Below are 26,148 nucleotides of genomic sequence, written 5' to 3'. Positions count from 1 at the left end.
TTCCAAAGAAGTACTCAAATATGTATTTTACCTATTAGCCTTTATGGTATCACTTTGTTCTGTTAATTTATATAAGACCTGTTTTTACTGTTGCAAGAATTCATCCTTTCTTTGTCTTACTGTAGGAAAAAATGGTTCAGCCAGATGAGGAATACTATCTTGCATAAATCTGAGGAAAGACCTCCACTACCTCACTAACTTCATTGTTGGAATGCCACTTAGTTTTTATCAAGATCCAGTGAATTCAGATGCTGAACTCTACTGTAGTTTATCGCACTTGAACCATTAAGGCCAGGGTTTTTGTAAGTCATGTGCACATATGGGAACAGTTGTATAAATTAAAACAGGGTTCTAGATTGCTGAGCATTTTTATTTTTTATCTTTGAAATGTGCTATTATAAAACCAATGCTGAATGTAACTGCAAATTGGAATCTATAAAGCGATAAAATCTTTAGTTACAAAGAAAAAAATATACTTAGGCCCCTCTTCATTCAGTGTCAAAGGTTATTTTTGGATTTTGCTTAAAAATCTATTTTCGTATGAAAATAAAAGGTAAAATAAATGTGGGCTATCGTCTGACTTTACATTTCACAGATATACAATAAAGCTATCATATTATTACCTTAATTCTAAGAAATGACAATCTTTCAAATAGTTTCCTATTTGTTTGGAGGTTGAAGTATGTTGTACCTATCAGAGAATATGTTTCATCTTTTGAAATACCTATTATAAAACTATTACATTTCAGGTTCTTTTCCTCGACCAAAACTTTGGTGGAAAAGTAGAGAAGCTGACCCAGGCAGGGTACATTCAAACTGTGTTCAGACTTAAAAAATTTTGAAGTACTGTAACTAATGCCTCAACTCCATGGTACAGAGATACATTATTTCTCTAAAAATAAGAATAGCAGCTCTTGGTCATAATGAAGTGTGTGGCAACAGAATTATTCCCATGGGATAGTGAAGTATGAAACCACATGAAATAGATTAGGTTTTAAAATATTTCCAAGGACTCTTTTCTAGGCCCCCTAGACAACTTCTGATCCATAGCACATAGTTACGCCATGTTTCTACAATACAGAAGAGCAGTGCAGTAATCCTCATCACTTAGGCTTATATTCCTAAAAAGTTGTTTGGCTACAACTGGACCATTAAGATATGGGATAAATATAGTACAATGAAGACAATGGAAGTGACATAAAATTTACTAGTACATAGCAAGTTCTAGAAGGCATCTAATTCCAAAACAAAAATTGATTTGGTGGTATCTTTTGTACTTACATTCTTCTTGGTTTCATTTTCACAAATCTTAACAAAATGCTTAAAATCCTGGCCTATTCAGTTGTCGAAATCTTTCAGGGACACATTTTCTTGTTTTATCCATGTACTGTATGTGAGGGTAAAATAACTTCTTTCTAAACTACCACATGAACCCTCTCTATATTCCCAAATAAACAGGAAATGGAAGGTAATCATTAAGTCTTCTGTTTAAGGGTAGTGAACTGAACCACACAACCACAAATAAAGATCATACCTCAAACAGTTGTGTGGGCAACCAAGTTCTCAAAACTTTGAGTCTTCTGGAATAAAAGAAGTGAGGTAATTAGTGTATGAAGCCAAACACCTGGTTCCAAAACTTTTTTCCAAAGAAAGTTTATTACCTCTGACTAGTATTATGTATCATCAAGCCCCCCCCCTTAAAAAAAAAAATCAAGGTTATTGCATCAAATACTTATCCATGGAAAATACTTGAACATTGTGGAATGTCAGGTACTAAGCACCAATTACTAAGCAGGAGGGCCTCCTCCCTCGTAGGTGCAAGGGCAATGAGTAACCCAGAGAAGCAGGTGACCACATAAGCAGTAAACTCTCATAGATTAAAAATTAAAAGAATTTCACATTCTCTCCAAAGTGCACTTGCCAGTGTCTGGCACATGAATGTTACAATATGACAATTTGCTCCTTTATTTTTGAGCACCCAAGTTTATTGTAGGGAATTAAACATGAAAATTACAGAATTTGGCCCCAAGTACAGTGAAGGGAGAACACCATCAGGCACTAAATGTGCTGATCTCACACTGAAAAAGGTTGACTAAAAACACTGCAAGTGTGATCTAAACACAAAGATAAAAACTCAGTGATGTGGATTTATATGCTATGTACTAGACTTCTCTATCAACAAATAAGGATAATTCTGCAAAAACTGACAACTTATGCTAAATAATTGTTTACCTGAAGAAAATATGAAATCCTATCATAGTTCAGAAAATAATACAAACAATTTTAATTTAATCTAGATACAGGTACTTTATTTACAAATATTCAGATTAATAGCATTTTGTTACATCAAATGAAGAGTACAGCAGTCTGAATAAATCCTGTCACAAAACAATTAAGACCCACTGTAACTAACTTTGGAAATCAGGGTATTGCACCTAAACAAGCCACAGTCTTTAGTTTGTGATTGCTATCTTATATCCCAATGGGTGGTTTGTTTTATCTTTGTAAATATATACACACACCGGCAGGTCATGGTCCCTGGGTGAGTCCCTTGTGATGCAACAGTGTGAGCAAAATGGATCACTGTAAGTCTTTAACAGAATATACCAATCTACTCCAGGAATCTTCTTTTTAAAGAAGTTTAAGACAAATAAAAATGAGTCCCCAAATTAACCAAGTCCTATTTTCTGCACATTCCAGTTTTGGCTTTTATTTAACGTTGACTATACAATACTCTGGTACTACCATGTTTACAACCCAGAAAGTTGGATTTTTTTTTACTTTAGTGTCTGTAAAGAGGGATTTAAAATGTGTATTTTAAACACAGCAGTTGAGCTGAGTGTATTTTATATAATCTACCGAGGTTTACCTATCCTGTACTTCAATAACTTCTGAATTCCCAGCCTGATCTTTAACCTCAGAAATCAGTTAACAGAAGTAAAGAACTTGGTAAAACCTAAGTTTCTTATCTAAAGAAATAAGATTGTTTCCCTTGCAATACTGTATTCTTCAGTGGCCAAACCATCTCAAGTAATAACTTACTTTGTATCAGCACAAACATTGAAACACTGTTAGAAACACTTTCCCTTTTATAAAACAATTTATGCCAACATGACCAAAAATAGCACTTCATACTTAAGAACACAAGGGATATCTTAAAATATTTCACTGTAGTGTTAAAAATGCACAATTTAAAATCCCTTAACAGCAGACCTATGGTTCAGAATCTCAACCATTCCAAGAAGATAAAGGTATAAAAGCTTAAAATGTGCAATAATAAACCCAGCCTTTTTTCTTTTTCTATACAGTAAGGCAAGAAATGCAGCCTGTAATGCAAAATGTTTACAAAAAAGAGAAAAGCAGGTTTGCACATTGTTGATTGCACAAGAACAGTTAAGAAAATCTGCAGGTAAGCCACAGTGCAAAGAACAACAAAGATGAGCTAGTGTTAATCCTCTCACGCTAGGAGCTCTTTACAGCATAATGTCCCCAAATTGCCAGCACCAATGGGTGGAGCCAGTATTACTTGTGAACTGCAGTTGTGTCTATTTCCTTGTGTGAAATGGAAGGGAGTAACATGGTCACATATAGGTCTTACTGTACAAACTGGTATTTTATACTGTTCCAATGCCAGTAATCAATTTATTTTCTTCATTAAAATAATATACACAGAATGTATTGTTAGTTCAGTTCCTTCAAAATTTATACATATTTACTTTCTGCTAAAGAGAAAAGGATAAAATGTAAAAAAAAAAAAAAAATAAAGCTTATTAATTAAGCACAAGAGAGAAGCTGATAAGTGGATATTTTCCCTGTACAAGGCTAAGACAGAAGCAAACCTCCTCAAGAAAAATGCCACCCACACAACAGGGAATTTATCTGACAAAAACAAAACAAAAGCAGTTATAGAACCCCTTCTCTATCACCAGAAGCCATTTCACAGCAATAAACTTCTTGGTTACAACAGACATACTTGAACAGTTAAAGATGGGGAGAAAGGCTTAAGATATCAAATTAAACCGTACAGTGAGACAAAGCCCTGCCAAAAAGAGGGAGGGGTAGAAATCATGAAGCCCAGCATCAGTGCTCAGTTTAAATCATGTATTGGTGACATACCTAACATGAGGACAATCAGGGGAAAAAAAGTCTAGATTTACCATGCAGGAGAGATTACTTGCTTTTGATAACCTGATTACACCTAGTTGTTTAGCAGTTTAGTATTGTGTTAAACTGTTTTTAAACAGAGTTGTTTTTTCTTTTGTTTTTTTAATTAAACCCAGTAAGATGTACAGAAGACAACGAGGCAGTAAAAAGTACTGCTTCCAACAGACAGAGGTGAAAGGTCAAATGAGAGCCACAGCAAAGAGGTCACTAGCAGCCACAGCCTTCTCTCTGGGGTTGGGGTTCACTGGTTAGCCGGCCTCCCTGTGGAGCTGAGGGTTTGTGCTGTACACCAGACTCGGCAGCATTCAGATCCAGGCTTCCATCCTGAATGTTCTGATAGATTTTCTTGGCAGCCTCGAGGAAAGCATCTTCTACGTTCTCTCCCCTAAGAGGCAATTGACAACTTTATTCAAGAACCACAGTTTTCTACAAAAGATAAGACATTATACACTGACCTTTTGCTAAACTTTAGTCAACTGCCATGATGTCTTCAACTTAGCCACTGTTATCTAATAAGAGATTACCAGAAGACTGAGCTAAGAGAACAACATGGGGAAATATTTTCTGTGGAAAGCATATAAACACAGTACTGAGCTATTTCTACAAACCCTATTTGATAACTGTATGTGTTCTAGTCATTAAAATGCTAACATATTAATATATAACAGTTAAAAGAGGTCATTTCTGTAATGATATTTTACCAGAAATGAAATCTCCAAACATGCACACATGATTCCTGGATCTGAAGAGTCTGATTAGCCAAGCATGAACTGTACTGTTTTTATCATGTGATGGTGGCATATTCATGCTTAGCCATATTCACACTTCAGTTCAATTCTCTTAGGACTAACAGTACAGATGAATAAAAAAGGAGCTAGCTTCTTACCAATGCAAGGAATTTTTGGCTTAAATAATTATAGTGAGAGTCCCAGGGTTCAATAATGGACATCCTATCCTATATAATAAAAGGCTAATATGCAAATTGACCCTAACAATAGAACAACTGGGAATGACTGGTCACTATGACACACACTGACCACCAGGGGGAAGACGCTCAATGCAGGAGCTGCCCTCTGGTGGTCAGTGCGCTCCCACAGGGGGAGCTCTGCTCAACCACAAGCCAGGCTGAAGGCTGCCAGCACAGCGGTGGTGACGGGAGCCTCTCCTGCCTCCTTAGCAGCGCTAAGGATGTCCAACTGCAGCTTAGGCCTGCTCACCGCTGGCAAGTGGACATCCCTCGAGGGCTCCCGGGCTGCCAGAGGGATGTCTGACTGCCAGCTTAGGCCCTGGGGAGTGGGCCTAAGCCAACAGGTGGACATCCCCCGAGGGGTCCCAGACTGCGAGAGGGCACAGGCCAGGCTGAGGGATCCCCCCTGAGTACACAAATTTTTGTGTACCGGGCCTCTAGTGGGATATTAATTAGAAAATGTTAATTATGCTTCTATTTACCCTTAGACATTGAGTATTTCCTTAACTCATGCTTTTTACCATGATCAGAAGTATTAAGTAGGTTGACCAAAATTGAGTCCAAGATGCCAAACTCAACCTCAGTTGTGAAAGTCAAACACTTGAAATGTTTACACAATTTCATTTATTAACATGGCTTACCAGTGGGCAATCGAGGTAGAATCTTTTAGGTAAAGTAACAAATATTATTTTGAAATGTCAAATAGGAAGCAAAGGATTGCTTACTGTTCCTCTAGCCATAAGCATTAGGTATTTATGTATCATACATTTTATGTACAGGTGACCCTGGAACAACGTGAGGGGGGTTGGGGCACCGACTTGCTCGCAATCAAAAATCTGCTCTGAACATGCAAATTCCCAATGATGGAGTTGTCCCTTGAATTAGGTGGTTTTCAACTGTGCCAGCCAATTGAACTGCACAGGTCAATTTAAAAAATCCTCAAATGGCCCTAGCTGGTTTGGCTAGTGGATAGAGCCTGTGGTCTGAAGGGTCCTGGGTTCCATTCCGGTCAAGGGCACATGCCCAGGTTGTGGGCTTGATCCCCGGTAGGGGGCATGCAGGGAGCAGCCAATCAATGATTCTCATCATCGATGTTTCTATCTATCCCTCCCTCTCCCTTCCTCTCGGAAAAATATATTTAAAAAAAAATACTAATATGGCCCAGCAGATGTGGCTCAGTGGTTGAGTGTTGACCCATGAATCAAGAGGTCACCAGTTCTGGTCAGGGCATATGCCCAGGTTGCAGGTTTGATCCCCAATAGGGGACATACAGGAGGCCGCCGATCCATGATGTTTCTCTCATCCATGTTTCTATCTCTCTATCCCTCTCCCTTTCCCCTCTCTCTAAAAATCAATAAAAACATACATATTTTTTTAAATCCTCATGATTGGAATCATGCAGTTCACATCCATGTTGTTTATGGGTCAACTGTATATATACACTATACATTTTTTCATATCTATGTTCTATTTGAGAAATTTGAATGTATTTGAAAATTATCTAATCTTAGCCATACTTACGTTTTTGCACTTGCTTCAAGGAACAATAAGCCTAAAAGTAAATTTCAGACTGATTAGGACATTTCAAATTACCTCACAAGGACATTCTCTTTAGCAACATCTGAATAAAAGTTAAAGCTTCCCATCAGTTTTCAATATTTTATGAAAGAATATAAATGTAAAATGGAGGGAATAATAGTACTCCTCCTCCCAACTCATGAATTCTCAAACACATTTTGCAATTTCCTCATCCTTGAAATTTGAATAGTTTGCATCAAAAAATAATTGTTAAATAATTTGCAGGATCAAAATCCTTAGGAATTCTCCCAAGGGTGACCCTCCCAAAAAGCCATTAAACGTCTTAAACCCACCATTTTCTTCAGCGAACTGTTTGGCTTCTTCATAAGTAACATCTCTCTGTGCCTCCAAATCTGCTTTATTTCCTATGAGAATTATTACCTAATGTGTGACCAAAAGAAAGACATCTTAAAACAAAGCAACCAACTTAAATCAACCACAAAAATTCTGAAATCAAAAAATCTTAATAGAAAAAAACATGTGGGCCTAATAAGAAAAAGTAGTACTAGCAATTATCCACCAGACAGGACTATAGAATCATGAAGCCATTAGTATTAAGATGGATTCTCAGCAATCTTCTAGGCAAGGGGTTCATAAACTTTCTGTAATAGGCAGAGAGGATATATTCCAGGTTTTTGAGTCCCATGTTATGATTTCTTTATATATGCTTCTCTGTTTTGTTTTCGACAATTGTTTAAAAATGTGAAAAACACTCTTAGCTTACGAGCCATTCAAACACAAAATAGCCCATGAGGCACACCTGGACTAGGCCAAAGATTATGATTTATCTACTTAAGATTACTAAGTGTCCATGGACAAGCTCCAGGGGATCTGTGAAAGCACAGAATGAAACAAAATGTTGTAAACAAGGACAGTTCCTGAAGAGGAAGTTTGTGGCTTTCATCAGATTTTCAAGTTTTTGGGACCCTCAAAAAGTTTACAAACTACTAATTCAACTCCTTCAGGCTACTGGTAAAGAAATTAAGGCTCAAATAAGGCAGAGACTTGTTAAAGGTCAGTTAGTGGTAAGGGACATTAGAACCCAGGTTTAACACTCAAACTATAAACTTCAGACAAATGTGTCCTACTACCCCACATTATCCTTGGCAGGACTAAGTTTGTAGCAACTGATAACGAATGTCTATTCATTGAGGTCAGTAGAAACACATATGCAATGAATTCAAATCCAAGGCAAACTATCGTACAACTATATCCACTTTGGAATCATTTTATACAAGTGGAAGTTAGGCCAAAGTTAAAGGCAGCTCCGAAAAGTTCTAAGAATAAGTGTGCAGTCTTGGGAAATAGGTGGGCTTTATTTTGTTGGTTTTTTTTTGGGGGGGGTTAGGGGGGTGGGGAGGGGGACAGATTTATGAGTAGACTGTTTCTGCCTATAATTTGACACCAACTAACAAACCCACTCTCCCCCTTCCAAACAGATGTGCTAATCCAGGTATGGATACTTTAGAAATGGATGGTTTCAACTAAAAGGAATTTCCACAACCATTAACTTCTTTTCATGTGAAAATACAACCCTCCCACTTCCAAAAACTGGTGTCCAATAAACTTTTAATCTGAATGTAATTGAGGATAGTTAAGTAGTATAACAACCTACTTCAGTCAACCTATAGGTTTGTTTATACACTTACAGTGAGTATAATGTAATGATGGCTATGAAAGTTCTAGGCACAGTCCCCGTCATAATAAGCAAACCATGTTAACTGACTCTCAATATAATTAAATTGTTGTTCCCTGATAAAAGCCAGTGTTACCACTGATTACATATTTATTGAACTGGGCCTCTGCTAGGTGCTGGGGTACAAAGCTAAGTGAGACAGAGGCCTTGTTCTGGAGAAGTTCAGAGTTAGTCACACCTCTTCCTTTCCTTACTTGGCCCTAAAATACCCTCAACAGCATCTACTAAAATCCCTGAAATCCCAGCTCAAACCCCCTACCGCCTCTCTAAAGCTGATTTCTCCAGATGCCACTGCTCATCCTGGGCTCCCATCAGCACACCAGTCACTCTATTCTAACTCACATTTCATTCTGCTTTTTAGCACAGTTATTTGTATTCCCATAGGTAATCTCCTTGCTAGACTATAACATTTTGTGGGCCAAGGATCCAAATTTATCTTTAGTTTATACTACAGAGTCCAGTATGGTGACTTGGCTTCTAAAAAAATCTCAGTATCTTCTCAGTCTAAGAAGCAATTTTTTAAAGCATGAAGTACTCTTTACTTTTAATTGAAATTTATTGAGATAATTGTAGATTCACATGTAGTTGTAAGAAATAATGCAGAGAGATCTACACTTTGCCCAGGTTCCTCCAATGGTAACATTTTATGAAACTAATGCAGATCCCTTTTAAAGTGGTAGTTTCAGATTTCATAGTCTCCACCTGACATGAGATCACCATCCATTCATAACTTTTTTTTCAACCACAAACATGAATAAACACCAAATATAAAATGTGAGACCTGGGGTAATTAGTACTGGAAAAAAATGTTAAGCCGAAACCGGTTTGGCTCAGTGGATAGAGCGTCGGCCTGCAGACCGAAAGGTCCCAGGTTCGATTCCGGTCAAGGGCATGTACCTGGGTTGCGGGCACTTCCCCAGTGGGGGATGTGCAGGAGGCAGCTGATCTATGTTTCTAACTCTCTATCTCTCTCCCTTCCTCTCTGTAAAAAAATCAATAAAACTTTTTTAAAAAAAATGTTTTCTTCAATTAATTTAAGAATAAAATAAAGATTCTCATTCTTAGTACTCAAATACAAAAATCCCGCTAGCAAATGGCTTTCCTTTTGGGGTTAGCTTAGATCTTAGATATCGTTTAAAACTTACAGTATTTGGATTGGTGAGATTCCTTGCATCTGTCAACCAGCTGCTTAAGTGGTTATACGTACTTCTTCTGCAAAATTTAAAGTTTACATTTATGACTGCCACATATAATTGCCATTTCAGCAGGAAAAAAAAGAAACTTCAATAAGTACTTAAAATATATAGACTTTAATCAACAGATCCGAAAAAAGTATTTTTGCTTTGACTAGATTGTAACCCTAAGGAACAACAGTTATAGAATGCAAACACATACAATACACTGGTATAAAATTCACCTTTCTAGGGAAGGGATTAGATGTACAAATTGCCATCTATAAAAACAGTCATGAGGATATAAAGTACAGAATGGGGAATACATATTCTAATAATTGTATGGTGTCAGATGGGTACTAGACAAATTGAGGTGATCCCCTTTTAAATTATAGAAAGGTCTAATGCAGCGGTTCTCAACCTGTGGGTTGTGACCCCTTTGGCAGTCGAACGACCCTTTCACAGGGGTCACCTAAGACCATCCTGCATATTAGATATTTACATTACGATTCAGAACAGTAGCAACATTACAGTTATGAAGTAGCAACGAAAATAATGTTATGGTTGGGGGTCACCACAACATGAGGAACTGTATTTAAAGGGCCAGAAGGTTGAGAACCACTGGTCTAATCACTATGTTGTACACCTGAAACTAATATTGTTATGTCAACTGTATTTGAAAATTTAAAAATTATTAAAAATTAAAATCCACCTTTTCTTAAAGAATAAGCTAATTATAACAGCATAAAAACTGGCTTTAAAGCCCTGGCTGGTATGGTCAGTGGTTAGAGCATTGGCCTGCTGACCAAATGGTCTTGGGGTCAATTTCTGGTCAAGGCCACATACCTGGGTTGCAGGTTGGATCTCAGGCCCCAGGAGGCAACCAATCGATGTCTCTCTCACATTGATGTTTGTTTCTCTCGCTCTCTTCCTCCCTTCCTCTCTCTGTCCCTCCCTTTCACTCTCTCTAAAAATCAATTGGAAAATATATCCTTGGGAGAGGATTAACAAAAAATAAAAACTGGCTTTAAAAAAAAGGCACTGAATACATGTCACTAGAAATTCAAGTCCCCAGATATCAGAATGTGAGTTTATCCTAACTCTGTACTCTTATTCATCAACAGCTAAATCATTCTGGGATTCAAACTGCCCTATTTGTCCACTTTCTACAAGCAAGAGTTTAAAAATTCATAGGCTCATTTGCACTAGCCAAGAAAGCCCTGAAAGAGCAAGCAAACCCAAATAACTTACAATATTATGGAATATAACATTAATCAGACATTACCAAAGGGGTCAAAATAATAAAAATTCTAAAGGTTAAAAATGTTGTTGATTTATACAGATTCACAGAACATTAATCCAGCTTACTCATTTGACAGGTGAGGAAACAGAAGCCCACAATGATTTAAATGATTTCAGAGCCAGGCCTAGGACCTTTATACACACTGAGTTCTCAAAGTGTTTCAAGTTTAGCCCTGTGAATAGTATATTCCATAATATCCAGTTGCCAGCGCTCATTTGAAATTCAATATTCAAAACATTTAATTCTTTCCTAGTGGAACTGAAAGGAACTCCTTGCTCAGACTCTATTTTTACTGTGCTATATCATATACACAAATTACCACTTAAATGTACAAAAAAGCCACATAAATAAAAACTTTTCCCAGTGTTTTAAAAATTTTAATAGTCAAATATTTTTTTAAAGCACAAGCTTTATCACTGCTCAATATTTGTAGTACCAGCATACCTTGCTTTTACACAAAAAATGTATCTTACTTCATGCACAAAACCTTAAATAACACAGCTCCAAAACATTTATACTGATTTTGACGAATATTAAATTGTCAACGCTGGCAGAAACAGTGAATTACAAACTGGCACCACTTTAGTAAAAAGAAAAATCTACACATCCTTTGTAAGTGGTATCAAGATTATGAAAACCATATTATTTACATGTACCATATAACTTCTGCTCATTGATCTGGTAATTGTTTCATTAATTTAAAATTCACAATAATAATTTCAAATCTATAAATACAGTATCATCCAAATATTCATTACGTGGTGGTATTAGAGCTAAAAAAAATAAATAAATAAGTGCTAAAATATCCCTAACTTTGTCATGGATGTTAGATATATTAAACAATTGATAGAGCCATACAAACTACCATGATAAGCTATTCTATCAATTTAGGAATGTACCCTGTAACGATTAGAGTTAATGCCAAGAATAAAAGTATTATTAAAGCAGGAACTTCTAAGTTTGCAAAATGTCAAGGATTTATTAGAAAAAAATCTGGGTGGGGGAAGGGGAGGAAATACTGTCATGGTTGCAACATCAATGTCACTGTGAAGTATCACTGAGTCAAGAAAATACCTATCTAAAGCCTAAAGTACTTTTACCAGTAAACAGTTTTATTGGGATATAATGAACATACTATAAAGCTCAACCTTTTAAGGTATACAATATAGTGGTCTCAAAAATATTCACAAAGCTGTGCAATGATCACTACTTGCTAATTTCAGAACATTTCATCATGAAAAAAAGAAACCCCATACCCATTAGCACTCACTCCCCATCCTCTAGCAATCTCCTTTGTCTCTACACATTGGCCTAGTACGGGTATTTCATATAAATGGAATCATACATGTGGCCTTTGTTTCTGGCTTCTTTCACTTAGCAAAATGTTTTCTAGGTTCAGCCACTGAATAGCATGTATCAGTGTTTCTTTCCTTCTAATGATTGAATTTTATTCCATTGTATGCATATACCACATCTATTCACCCATACATTCATTAGAGATGGACATGTGGATTGTTTCTAGCAGAAGTACTTTTGATAACTTAAACAGACACACATACCAAAAGCATTTACTATGCTTAAGAGGTAAGTTTAAAAGCAAAGCATATATGCATCAAATCATCACACTATATGCCTTATACAATGTTATATGTCAATTATGTCTCTATAAAGCTGGGGGAATAAGACACATACACCAAAAAGACAAACTACCACTCTATACATTGATATACTGTAAGCACATATAACAATATTAAATTTTATATCAATTCATGGAGTTTTTAATTATGTGAAGTCTTTGGGAATGCATCGCTCATAAAAAGATGTCCTGTACAGATGGCCAAGTTTTTAAATAGTCTTTCCACAAAACTATTTACTGATCTCTGCCTGACTATATAGAGCCATTAAGGTTGTTTCACTCTGTTTTAAGCCTGAAATCATCCAAGCCCAGGAAACAGCAAAAAGCATTTCCCAAAGGAAAATATGCTTGAAAGTCTAATTATCACTTGGTCCCACTTACTGGTTCCTACCCCACCACCCAAAGTCAGAGTCACAATGCTTTAGACTGACACTTTGCATTAATGTGAAAGGTGATTCAGTTCATTTTCTAACTTATAGTAGACAGAGTTTAATGAAGTGGCATAATTTTCCATGTTTTCCAAAGTCAAATACCGACGGTCCAATTTTGTTACTTTGTATAAAGTGCTTTGACTTTCCAGAAATAGTTAATTTGAAATAAATTTAATCTCACTGCCTAAAGTACTATAAGCCACTTCAGTCCATTTTAGGACAAAAAATAATTTAATTAAATGCTCAAACACCTTCATATGCAAGTGTAAGAACTTTTTATAATCTATCATGTTGGATTAGCAAAACTACGTAATTTCTTGCTTGGCCTTATTTTGAAGAAGTGTAAACTTTAACACTAGAGACTAACTCCTCAAGACTTGATTGCTTTCTACTGAAGTGAAAAGAACAAAGTTTGGTATAAAATATTATTTCACCTCAAATAATTCAACTGATGCTGCTTTTCAGAATAGTATTCTTCTGTCAGCTCCATCAGCATCTCCTAAAGTTTTTCTTCAGTCATACCCACTTTCAGCAAAGGAAATCAACACATTATGTCAAGTCTTTAACAGCAATTTAGAGAAGAAACCATAAAACCCAAGTAAGCACATTTATAGACACACAATTATAAACTAAGAAATATTTAAATCAATAAAAAAGAAACCATACTGCCTAAAGTAGATTTTTTTCCTAGTATGAAGGAAAAGTTAATTTCTTACCTAGTGATATCATACACCATAAGCGCTCCTGCAGCTCCTCTGTAGTAGCTTCGTGTAACAGCCCTAAACCTCTCCTGTCCTGCTGTATCCCATATCTGCAGTTTGATTTTTTGGCCACTAACTTCAATTATTCTTGTACCAAATTCAACACCAATTGTGTGAGGACAATCGGCCATAACTGTTAGGGAGGAAAAGAAATATAATATAACATCCCAACTTCAAGAGAGTTTCAAATTAATACCAGTGGGGAGGAAAAAATCCACTGGATAATCAAATGACTTAATACTGCTTATAGGCTATAAACAGACTAAAGCTTGCATATCTCTCTATATAAAAGCCTATGTGAACTTTATGACTGGGCGGCCAGTAGCTATGATGCACACTGACCACCAGGGGGCAGATGCTCAACACAGGAGCTTCCCCCTGGTGGTCAGTGCACTCCCACAGCCAATCTCCTGTGGTACCTCAGCCTGGCCGGCCCCAATCAGCTCCAAACACTGGCCAGGTCGAGGAACCCCACCCGTGCACGAATTCGTGCACCCGGCCTCTAGTAAATAATAAATAAACCAGCAAAAACCCAGAAGAAGTCATTGACATGGACTAGAACAGGGGTCAGAAAACTTCTGTAAAGGACTAGATAATGAATATTTTAAATTTAAAAATAAAGATTATAATAAGCTTTTAAAAATACCAATGTTATATTATTTATCCCTCGGACAATCCTTACATATAACAAATCAATCAATGGTCTTAGAACTCTAAGATTAGTCAACCAAATTTTTATCCTGGAAAATATACCAATATCTCTAAGAAAATCACCACATTTAATATATGTTTATAGTTCTATATTGGCAAGTTATATATGTCTAATCCAATAAAACAAATTTATTAGTCCTTATAATGAGACTGCTGGAAATCTAAACCTACTATTCTCTGGTACAAGAATACACAGACCAATGGATACTTCATAAAATATTGTATTATGAAAAAAAAGCCACAGAAATTATTTCAACTATATGGAAACAATTTCAACTATATTAGCCTATTAGTTACATAAAATAAAATGGCCCCTCCCATACCACCCAAGTCAGAGTTGTACTTTGAATCTTAATCAAGTCATCAATGCAGGTAAGATTCCATTTTAAGTATTTCCAATCTATTATTATATAGTTAACAAATGATACGTGCAGCAAAATTCCCGTAATAAGATAATTTCTATAATGAAAGTCTGAGAATAAAAAGATTTAAATTTGACATTACAGTATACATTTTTAAAAATTAAGTTTTACCATAAAAATGTCTCAAGTGAATCAAATTATATCTACACTAATAAAAGAGAAAAATGGTAATTGGCGTACGACGATACCCTTTTCATTGGCTAATCAGGGCTATATGCAAATTAACTGCCAACTATGATTGGCAGTTAACTGCCAACTAAGATTGGCAGTTAACTGCCAACAAGATGGGGGTTAATTTGCATATGTAGGCACAATGCAGGGAGGCGAAAGGGAAAGCAGGAAGAAGCCCCCTGCCACTGACAGTGATCGGAAACCCAGGGGGGAGCTAAGAGCTGGGGGGCAGGGCAAAGGCGGCCCTGGGGCCACCTTTGCCCTGCCCCCCAGCCATGATCGGAGAATCAGGCGCCTTTTCCGCCCTGGCCAGTGATAGCAGGAAGTAGGGGTGGAGCCAGCGATGGGAGCTGGGCACGGTCGAAGCTGGCAGTCCCAGGAGCTAGGGGCCCCTTGCCTGGGCCTAAAGCGGAGCCCACGATCGCTGGGCCGCTGCAGCTGTGGGTCCCCGCTGCCCGGGCCGAACGCCTCAGCCAGAGGCATCCTGCAGGGGCAGGGGCGGAGCTCGCGTGATCGCGGCGTCCCCCGCTGCCACTGCAGGTCCCCGCTGCCCGGGCCAGACGCCTAGGCCAGAGGCATCAGGCCTGGGCTGGGGGCAGAACCAGTGATGGGGGGAAATGAGGGTCCCCTGCCCAGGCCGATCCTGCGATTGGAGGGTGATGGGGGTCAACGCCTGAGGGTTCCCAGTATGTGAGAGGGGGCAGGCTGGGCTGAGGGACACTCCCCCCGCCCCACACCCAGTGCACGAATTTCGTGCACCGGGCCCCTAGTATGATATATAAAAATTAACATTGTATATGTCGGCATATTTCATTTTATCTGCACCTATTTAAAAATAGACTCATTCCTTAAAAACAAAAGTGCATATGTTCAAATGCATAGAGTACACTGAAAATGACACTTTAAAAGGTAGAAAAGTGACAATAAATAATTAATATTTCACCTTACATTTTAAACTTACATTTTTTTTCTGTAAATTGATGAAGCAAGCAAGATTTTCCTACTCCCATGTCCCCTGTTTAAAAAAAAAGTTTCAAGTGGCAATTACATGTCTCAATTTTACACTCAATTATATACAATAACTGCTATACCCCTTAAAACATCACAAATTTCTTAGACACTTAGAAAAGTTGCATTTCCCTAATTTATAATGACTTTTAAAATCCTACAGGTCAGTTTTCACTGAGATGTACAAATTCACTATTCCCAACTTTTGGCAGTAATAGAGTCTGGTTATAAATTATGTTACTAGCCACCAGCTGGAAAGTGTGGGTTTTTAAAATTTTTTGTTGTTGTTAATCCTCACCAGATAATATTTTTTCCACTGATCTTGAGAGAGGGAGGAAGGGTAGGAGGGAGGGACAAGATGTGAGAGAGACACATGAATTGAGTGCCTCCTGGGGCCTGGGATCCAACCTGCAACCCAGCTACATGCCCTTGACCAGGAATCGAACCCAAGATCCTTGGGTCAGCAGGCCAATGCTCTAACCACTGAAAAACACCAGTCAGGGCATAAAGTGCTTTTTAAAAAACATATATATATTTTATTGATTTTTTACAGAGAGGAAGGGAGAGGGATAGAGAGTTAGAAACATCGCTGAGAGAGAAACATTGATCAGCTGCCTCCTGCACACCCCCTACTGAGGATGTGCCTGCAACCAAGGTGCATGCCCTTGACCGGAATTGAACCTGGGACCCTTCAATTCTGCAGGCCCACGCTCTATCCACTGAGCCAAACCGGTTAGGGCAGAAAGTGCTTTTTTAACAGAGAAATTGTTCTAATCGTATTTTTTACTTTGAGCTGATTCAAAGTTTTATATTGTTCTTTCTCTTAACCATGCATAAAAGCAATAGACTCCTAGGAGTGACAAATAGGGCAGCAGCATATAATAAGCAGAAATGAGTTTTCGAAGCTTGATTCACTAGATCATATCTTATCTCAAATTTTGTTTTTTTGCAAAATTCCACAAAAGAATATATACTACATGAAAACCATAATAGAACAAGTATCACCTCTGTACTACAGCAATTTAACCTTTGGTGAAGGAAGCATTCCACTATAGTTACTTAAGATCAACATTAAACCAAACTGTTCTCATGTGAAGAATTAACTGAAAAGTATATGTACTTTCAACTGTGCTCTTACAACTATATTTGGATAAACAGCATGGTCTTTCAATTAGAGTAAAATCGTCTTGAAACTTAAGGGAAAAACCATCAATATTATATTTTATGTGTACTACACAATTGTTCTAAATCAATGTTTGGAATCCAAAAATTGGGCTCTGAGTGGTTTTATGATATTTTTGGAATGTATCAGCACTCCTAAGAAATTAATTTCTTTTCCAGTATTAACAAGCTTTCAGGTTTCCCCCAAGAACAATCAAGATCACTTCGACCAAGATACACTGTTCTACAAAAGTATCCAGAGCCACAAAGCAAAGAGTCCATTGTTAATGCAACTATAAATCTCAAAGGAGTTTGAATTTTGCACTGAGAAAGTCATCCACTTCTTCTGGAGTGGTACGTTAAGTATTAGTATATAAATATTTTGTATATTAACCTTCTTTGGAGAACAAGAGTGTAAGTTAAATAAACTTACCAATAATAATATATTTAAAGATGTAAGAGTAGTTGTATGGTGCAGTTGCCATGGTGGCACTAAAAACAAAGAAAACTGTGTTACTTCAGTAGAAAAGTATACATAAGTTATTCAAGCTGATAATTGCTATCCTTTAAAGGTACATAAAATAAAGCACACTGATTATAAACAAAATGTTGGTTATAGTAATTTGGAATAAAACTACATTTCCCAAATTGATCAAATGCACAAATTTTCATGAATGAACACTGCTTTTAACATTCTCATGTATTATCAATGGAAATATAAGAAACCATTATATCAAAACAATTCTAATATTTCACATTAGGAAATATTTAATAACAAATGTTATTCTGGAAAACATTAAACAAGGAAATATTTATAAATTTGAATTAACGATCATTATAAATAGTCCTCTTCTCCTCTTTAAGATCCATCCCTATTACTAGTCAAGTGACTTACTGATGGCCTACTTGTTCAGAACTCGCTGATTTTTAAAACAGAATCTTTTTTTTTAAGTAACCACTAACTTATAAACACAATGTAATTTTTTTATTCCACTATAAATTAATGGTTAGAATAGTATCCAAAGAAAGAGCAAATCATTATTTCCAAACCAAATTAATGTCAGATTTATATTGAACCATATGAAACTGTTCTTGTAGATTTAAAAAGTCAATCATTGGCAATTTCATACGGTTCAACCTAATGTAGGATTTAAAGATCAATAATATATCAAATGTCTGCTATGTACTATTTTAGGAGCTGAGAGAAATAATGGCATAAAATATTACTTGTGGTTGTAAAATTTGCAAGTTTATGTATCAGAATATATTTCAAAAGATCACAGCCCATTCCATAACTTCAGATTGACTTACCCTAAAGAATTCTAATTTCTCTCCTACTTTTAATAAGTTAAAAAACAACTCCAATTTATTCAAATGAATGCTTTGAATGTGTCAGACACTGTTAGGTGCTAGAGAAGAGATGAATTCTAATACTGGTAATAACTTCCAATAATATTCCAATAACTTCCAATATTCTCAAACCAGTTTTCAGTTTAAGCAAAGATAAAAATTCTTTATATATATATATGAAGGTTTAACCTTCATTTTAAAAAATTTGGATTTCCAGTAATTTTTTTAATCTGGTTTTTACTGTTTTGGCCAACTGTCACATTACCTAAGCTATACATTTGGTATGAATGAAGAACTGAAACATGTATTTCAAATAAAATTTCTATATAACCTATTGAAAAGTATACATGTAAAATAAATGAATTATTGTTATCAGAGAAGAGAAAGTTATAAATTACTGGACAATCATTTCACACCTTTCCTAGTTGTAGGAATTACATTCAACAAAAGTGGAGGCCCTGCTACCCATTCCAGCTTGACTTGTTTTAACACATTTATAATCAGTCTTTGACATCACAGAAAACTCCCTTAACCAGTTCTTTTAGGAAAGGGGGTTTTTTCTAGTTAGATTAACTCTGATTCTGATCATCACCCTAACTAATTCCCTTTTTTCAGACACTGGGGGCTCAAAATTTTTAAAAATGAACTTGGTCCTGAGGCAAAAATTGGTCTGAATTATTCACTAGATCTAAGAAAAAAATAACCTCTCTCAATAAAAATGGTATTTAAAGATTATAACGTCTCAACTTACACTCCTTCCAGATGCTTTTCTTCTAAGTAATTTTTTTTTTATTTTGCTTATTTATTTATTTATTTATTTATTTATTTATTTTTATTGCTTAAAGTATTACAAAGGGTATTACATATGTATCCATTTTATCCCCCCGCCCTAGACAGTCCCCTAGCCTCCCCTATCACCCAGTGTCTTATGTCCATTGGTTATGCTTATATGCATGCATACAAGTCCTTTAGTTGATCTTCTTCTAAGTAATTTTTAACTCTTCTTTCCCCCATTCAAACTTGGGGGAAAATAATAATTTAGTAACCTTTAGCTTACTGTTTCTCTCATGTTCTTCCCCTTCTGATTTTCCTGTTTCTTTTCTCCCTGTTCTTATTGAAAGTTGTAGCTGTACATACTTTGCTTCCTTCCATTTTATGTTAAAGCTATGGCCTCTAACAATATCAATTTCTACTTGAAATGCTCTAAAAGCTAATAATGAAATTATAACCCAATTCTAGTCATACTAATTTGTATACTAGCTAATTATCACACAAGTATTCATTAATCAAACATCTACTAAGATGACTCATTTGGAAAATGTTTTTTAAAATTACCAAGCATTAATTGCTATCAACTATTTCCAAATAAAAAAGAATGATTATTTCATATCTAATACCTTTGCTGTCTCTACTTCACCGCATAATTTTCTAGTTCCAGTTTCTTAAAAATTAAAATAAAAACCCTGAAAGCAGAGTTAAAGAAAAATGACTCAAATTTACTCATTTCAGTAGGTAAGGAAAGCAGAAAATATCTAGCACTGTAGCTACTAATACAACAGTTTCTCCCTTTCTTACTCTAAGGTAAGATACTAGCTAGGTTTAAATATATTCCTATAGTTTATTGATAGCATTCACTCAAAATTATGTATTTGCAGTAGAACTATATTCAAGTGGCCTCTTTTATTTTTCTTTTATTAAATTTATTGGGGTGACATTGGCTAATAAGATCATATAGGTTTCAAATGTACATTTCTATGATACATGATCTGTACGTTGCATATTAAATATTTAACAGTGCTTAAAGCAAGGATTCCCCAACCTCATTTCTTAAACATGAAACTAACCACTGTTAAAAGTGATGAGAAATATATTTGTAACTAGCAACCAGCTTTGGAAGGGGGAAAAAAGTTTTTTCCCTATTAAGGGGTGCCTTTGCTTCACTTATTCAAAAGTAAAAAAAAAAAAAAAAAGGCATTAGAAATGTTAATCTAGTTCAAATGCTCTGAAAACATGAGTCCAACTTTCTCAATACTATAATCTCCACTAATTAAAAAACCTTGGTAATATTCTATAACTTGTGCACAACCACTAGTATTATTAAAATGCACTTTCAGGTTTTACAAAAAGCATTTGAATAACGTTCAAATCATATAGATCATGTTTAATGTCTTTGATTTTTTTAGGGAAAAAAGAGCAGTACATTCAGACGGCAGGTATCATTAAATATATGAACAACTTGTAAACTAATAACAAACACAATTGTTACAGTTATCACTTACTGGGCATTTAATATATGCCAGGAATGTTAAATCACATTTAAGTCTTACTACCATCCTTATAAAATAGTGACAATAGCCCTCATTTTGCAGATGAGGAAAGACCAAACAGGCAAGTAATATGCCCAGGTCACACACTCCATTAAACTTAGACTGTTTTGACTTTTGTGTTTAACCACAACACCATCATCCCTCCTCCACAGTTATAAGATATATACCTGCTGAGTACATCTATGAAGCCCTATAGTGGTACATCGGGACACAAATCTTTCTCAGTCCACTCACTTGGTTCTGATTTAATATTCTGAATAAACAGTATTAAATGATTACATTTAGAGGATGCACTGTAATCAGGACTTATAGGTATGGATAAATGATAATACTAGTAATAATAATTCGTATTATATTTACTTTAAAAAGTTTCTGAATGGAAATAACATTTGTTGAGAGTATACCATATGATGATCTGCATTTTTCCTTATATTATCTTACACAATTCTTAGTTAATTCTCACAACTCTGCAAAATCATTATTATGTCTATGTAAAACTGAATAAACAGAAGTTTGAAGAAATTCGCATTTGGCCAGTGTTACAAAGTTAGTAAATGGCAGAGCTGGGACTTGATTTCAGACCTAGTTCCAAAGAACCTGATTTTCTTTCTTTAAGGTAGCTTATTAAAGGTACATAAATATGTAGACTGATAAAAGAAAAGCAAAAACTCAAAATTAGAGAAAGATGGAGGATAATTATACTAAAAAATTAAGGTAATAGTTTTACTATCTGTGCATGTAAAATTTAGCTCAAAACTTCCTGGCTATCAAGAGAAATGTTTACTAAATGCATAATTAAACACATAATTGTTGTGTGGCCTGTTTTAAATATTAACTATGCTTCATATTGCTTTAACAGGATTTTGCAACCTCATCTCTTTAACATAAAAGAGACCACTGTTAAGGTGAGAAGTACATTTTTTAAATGGAGTTTGCTATTGCATAAAATGCTTCAACATGCTTTTTTCACTTAAAAGAAATTATGAATGTTTTCCCAGGCCAATACATATAGATCTAAATGGTTATTAAATGGACATTAAACATAATCATAATTGTGACAAATATAGAATTGCACGGTTTTCATATATTGAATCAGACATCTTTTCAAATAAAATATACAGACATATAAATGACCAGTTTTGAAATGTGCAGGTAGAGATATGAAGTTAGGCACTTTTATACACTTTGCTTGTGGAAGTCTGAACAGCCACAATATTTTTGGGAAGTAATCGGTATATATTTTTAAATCTTAAAAAAAATAAAGACTCTCAAAAAAAATCCAAATCATTCTTTGACCAAGAAACCCACTTAAAATTAGTCTACAGAAATAAAAGTTTCAGTCCACAAGGTTACAGGTTCAAATGCATTTAATGCAGCATTTTTACAGCAAACAAACAAAACACACCTAGAAACAATCTAAACTATCAACAGGGAAATGACTAAATAAAGTACATCTGTACTATGAAACAATACACGTCTAGTTTAAAAACCATTTAGAAATATATGTATTAACCAGGAAATAATAGCCATGATTTTAAGTGGATTAAAAAAAAAAAAAGCCTGGTACAGAGTTTGATGCAATAGCATAACCCATTTTAAACAAACATATACCCTTCAATCCTACATGCACATAATATGGAAGAATACACATCAAATTGTAAAAAATGAACACACAGGCTGATAACAGAAAAAGGGAAGAGAGAAATTAACTTGCTTTATCCATCTCTGCACTGATAGTATAATGAGCATGTACTATTTTAAAATATTCAAAGTAGAAAAAAAATAAAGGACTTAAATATTTTTCAAGCATTTTATATGCAATTCTGATATAAAACAAGTTAAAAATAAGCCAAAACAAAAGAACTCCCTTTCATAATATTTCCAATAGAACTTCCACATTTACCAATAATCTGGGGAACATAGGAAGTCAATCATATGATCAGTCTAAAAAAATAAACAAAAAACACCCCAACGATCAATGACATTTCCAGTTGTTGTTTTTATAGTCTGGCTTCTTATTGTGTTAATTTATGCACTGTCTGACTAATCCTTTCACAACTGTTATATAGCTATTTTATTCTACTCCTTAGAATATATGATGTTTTTGTGTAATTTTTACATAACTGACTCAAGACAACACAGGAGAAAAGCAACCCACTAAACATTTCAGGTTATTTAAATTCTAATCCTCACTGTTGAGATTTTTTTTTTTTTTTTAACGTGCAAGGTATCTTATTAAAAACACCAGAGAGGCTGCTTATGTGATTCCAATATAAAAATCTTTGTTGAGCATCTAGTAAGCACAAAGCCTCATGCTAGATCTGATAATATAGTAATGCTTAAAAAACAAAACAACAACAACATTGTCCCTGCCTTCATGAAACTCAAGAACAGAAACACTTTGATTTGCTTATAGGCCCAGTAAAGTGGATTACTACTTGATTTGTCAGTCAAGTGAACACAAAACTTCAGGAGTCACTCTAATACTCGAATCTAATCAAAATGATTGGTCAATTTCCTTTCCTCAACCATAAAGCAATCTCTGAAATTCACCTAAAAAAACAACAAACAAAAACCCACAACACCTCACTTTTGACAAGCTAACACGCTTTTATACAAATCAATAATGTGAATAAGAAAAACTTGAATTTCCTTCATAGCAAGACCGTTTCAGGTAACTGAGGGTATGCTATGAACAGGAAATAAAGTACTCCAACACTGCACAGAAGCACTTAGGAGAAAACAAAAACCCTGCCCTTACTACTACAGTTAAGAGGACTAGTAATAGTGAAAATTTTACTGGTGAAATAGGATGTCTAAGATTTGCTTCAAAATAACTTGATGGAGAGGGTACAGGTGAAACAAAATTGCTGATTATTGGTGACATTGACTGATAGGTATATTAAGGCTTAACATACTACTCTATAGTGTACATGTTTAAAATAGTCCAGAATAAAAGTATTTAAAAAGTAAAGTAGACCATCTTTGAGACCTCTATTTGTGCATTGCTGTCTCCAGCCATAACAGGCATTTAATCACATACAAATGTTTCAAGCCTTTAAAAAAAATGAAGCATCTCTCAATAGCCCTTATTTCAACATATTCTATTTGCTTTAACTTGAAGTACAATATATCTTACTAAAATTATGGAAAGATATTTAATACTGATAAAAATCAGTTGTAAAAGCACCCCAAATTCTGTTGAATGGCTGACACACACAGCCATAAAGTTTAACATAAAGAGCAAAAACTTTTTTAAATGTAGCTTTAATTCCAAGACATTTTTAGAATCTAAAGTTTTACATCTTTTAAATAACTGCCATTTACTGAGTGCCTAATATATGCCAGCTACTTTAAAAGTAATCTCTAATCCTAAAAACTCATTTTACAGATAAGGAAACTAGCTCAGAGAAGTGATACATCCGTGATCATATGCTAGTACTACTAAGCGGAAAGCTAAGATTAAGGCCCAGGTCAAAATCTACAGCTAGCTCTCCGAAGTCATGCTCCTCTCTTTTATTCAACAAATATTCAACACTCAGTACAAGCCTGGCAACGGGGCACTAACTGTATGCCAAGCAACGAGCTAAGGGTTTTTAATCACATTTAATCCTCACAACAGCTCAAAAAAGTAGGCACCATTATCCCCTGTATAGATAAGGGCACTGAGTCTGAGAGGTTAAGTAACTTGCTTATGGTCACTAACTAGGAAGTCAAAGCACATTACACATGACATGCGCCAAGGCATGACCAGTAACAGTGCCTACGCAGAAACCTTGAGGAAAATTTTTGGAAAGTCTTCGGGGAAGGAGGAGTGGGAGCTGAATTAGTGCAAGGTTAAGTGTGTCCTTAATAACCACATCTAAATAAAAGGAAGCTGGGACAGTACTGAAATGAGCAATAACCTCCAAGAGTTAGAATCGGGGCTCTGACACCGCCGTGGGGCCACCAGGCAAGCACTTGCTCTCTGGAGAACCCCATTTTTTCTTCAAATGTAAAATGGAAATCCAGCCCTCTCACCCCTGGAATTGTGAGAATAAGGACTGGCAGTGCAGTGGCTGACACGACAAGACTTTGGGTTACAAAGGAGAATCCACTGTCATCCACCGCTGCCTTGTCAATCAATGGTCAGGTCTGCGACCCCGGCCTAACTCGAGCGCCGTGAGCTCCCGCCCCAGGGGAGGGAGAGGCCAGTGTGCACGCACCGGCCTTAACCGGCCACAGCACAACTTCAAGCCTCAGTTTCCTCGCTCGCAAAACGGAGAGAACGCGGCTTATCACCAACAGCTACGTGAAGTGCGAAGACACCCAAATCTGTGCCTGGCACATAGGAAAGTGCAAACGAGCCAAACAACGCCTGTTCCTTCTTTTCAGTCCTAGAAACGCCAAAACTTTTGGTCGTCTTCATCATTTCTGGATCCCATCTGGGCTCGGGGCCTGAGAGGATGTCCTCGCCCAAACCACAGCCTCCCAAGCACAGACCCTCTTCTCCAGCCCGCGGCCGGGCAGTCCACCCACACCGACAAGGACACCGGCGACAGTCCAAGATGCCGGCGTGCTGCCTTTTGTACTCCGGGCCAGACGCGGCCTATGGGACGGGGACTGCCACGTCTGGGGCTCGTGGGCTGCCTGGCGCGGCTCGCGCGGATCAACACCGCGGGGGTGGTCCGCAGCCGCCGGGAACGGCAGCAAGGGGAGCAGGGCCTGCGGAGGCCAGTCTGCCCGGTGCGGCCGAGGAGGCGGGGGAGGCGAGGCCGAACACACCCTTCCCCACATGCCTCTCCACTGGGCGGGGAGGACCCGAGGCTTCGGCGGGCGCAGCGCAGGGCCACACTCGCCCCCGCATGGGAGTCCCGGCAGACAGGGCCCCACGGCGCCCACCGCGACCCCGGGTTCGCTGCTGCCTGACAGGGCCTGTCCTGCGGCCCCGCCCGCCCGCGGCCCCGGATCGCCGTCGTCCCCACTCTTGGCCTCCGCCGAGCCAGGCGAAGAGGCCTCGGCCGGACAGACACTGCGGAAGGCCTGGGTTACCTGGGGGGTTGCTGGTGGCTGGGCAGCTTTCCGGGCGGGAGGGGGGGCGTCAGGGCGAGGAAGAAGAGTGCGGGCGGAGCCGAAAAGGGCGGGGGCGGTCGGCCCAGGCCCCGGCAGGTAGCGGGTTGGACGCGGAGGTTCAGACGCGCTAGCGGCAGTAGCGGTGGCAGCGGCGACTGCTCCTGGGGATCCCTCAGGATCTTCCTCGGGCAGGTCCAAGATGGCGGCGCTCCCTGCACAGGGTTTCCTGTCACCCTCG

The 26,148-nt window shown here is 37.1% G+C and overlaps 2 protein-coding genes across 7 annotated transcripts in view; one reads left to right on the top strand and one right to left on the bottom strand.

Annotated features, from left to right (window-relative positions):
* CNTRL (centriolin) overlaps positions 1–3,765 on the top strand; it is an 86,743-nt gene extending 82,978 nt beyond the window's left edge. For all 6 annotated transcript variants that reach the window (XM_059657788.1, XM_059657789.1, XM_059657785.1 and 3 more), the window contains one exon: positions 126–3,765. The gene's annotated coding sequence lies outside the window, so the exon portion shown is untranslated. The remainder of the gene's footprint in view (positions 1–125) is intronic.
* RAB14 (RAB14, member RAS oncogene family) lies at positions 2,282–26,141 on the bottom strand. Its single transcript, XM_059657792.1, has 8 exons — positions 25,890–26,141; positions 17,615–17,673; positions 15,974–16,027; positions 13,664–13,841; positions 9,551–9,617; positions 7,003–7,090; positions 6,653–6,683; positions 2,282–4,549 (listed from the first exon to the last, which is right to left on the bottom strand). Exons 2-8 carry the CDS (start codon positions 17,664–17,666, stop codon positions 4,372–4,374), a joined length of 648 nt encoding a protein of 215 aa, XP_059513775.1. The 5' UTR covers positions 17,667–17,673; positions 25,890–26,141; the 3' UTR covers positions 2,282–4,371.
* Positions 26,142–26,148: the final 7 nt, after the last annotated feature.

This window comes from Myotis daubentonii, chromosome 11 (assembly GCF_963259705.1).
Source record: "Myotis daubentonii chromosome 11, mMyoDau2.1, whole genome shotgun sequence".
Classification (NCBI taxonomy): domain Eukaryota; kingdom Metazoa; phylum Chordata; class Mammalia; order Chiroptera; family Vespertilionidae; genus Myotis; species Myotis daubentonii.
The sequence above is the reverse complement of the archived record's forward strand: the minus strand, read 5'-3'. Positions and strand labels throughout refer to the sequence as shown.

Excerpts from the sequence above, each read along its gene's own strand:
- RAB14 (XM_059657792.1), bottom strand. The coding sequence starts at position 17,666 with ATGGCAACTGCACCATACAACTACTCTTACATCTTTAAATATATTATT. Across the intron at positions 9,618-13,663 it reads ATGGTGTATGATATCACTAG|AAGAAGTACGTATAACCACT; the intron begins GTAAGAAATTAA and ends TAAATTTTGCAG. Across the intron at positions 6,684-7,002 it reads ACAGTTCGCTGAAGAAAATG|GCTTATTGTTCCTTGAAGCA; the intron begins GTGGGTTTAAGA and ends ATTTACTTTTAG.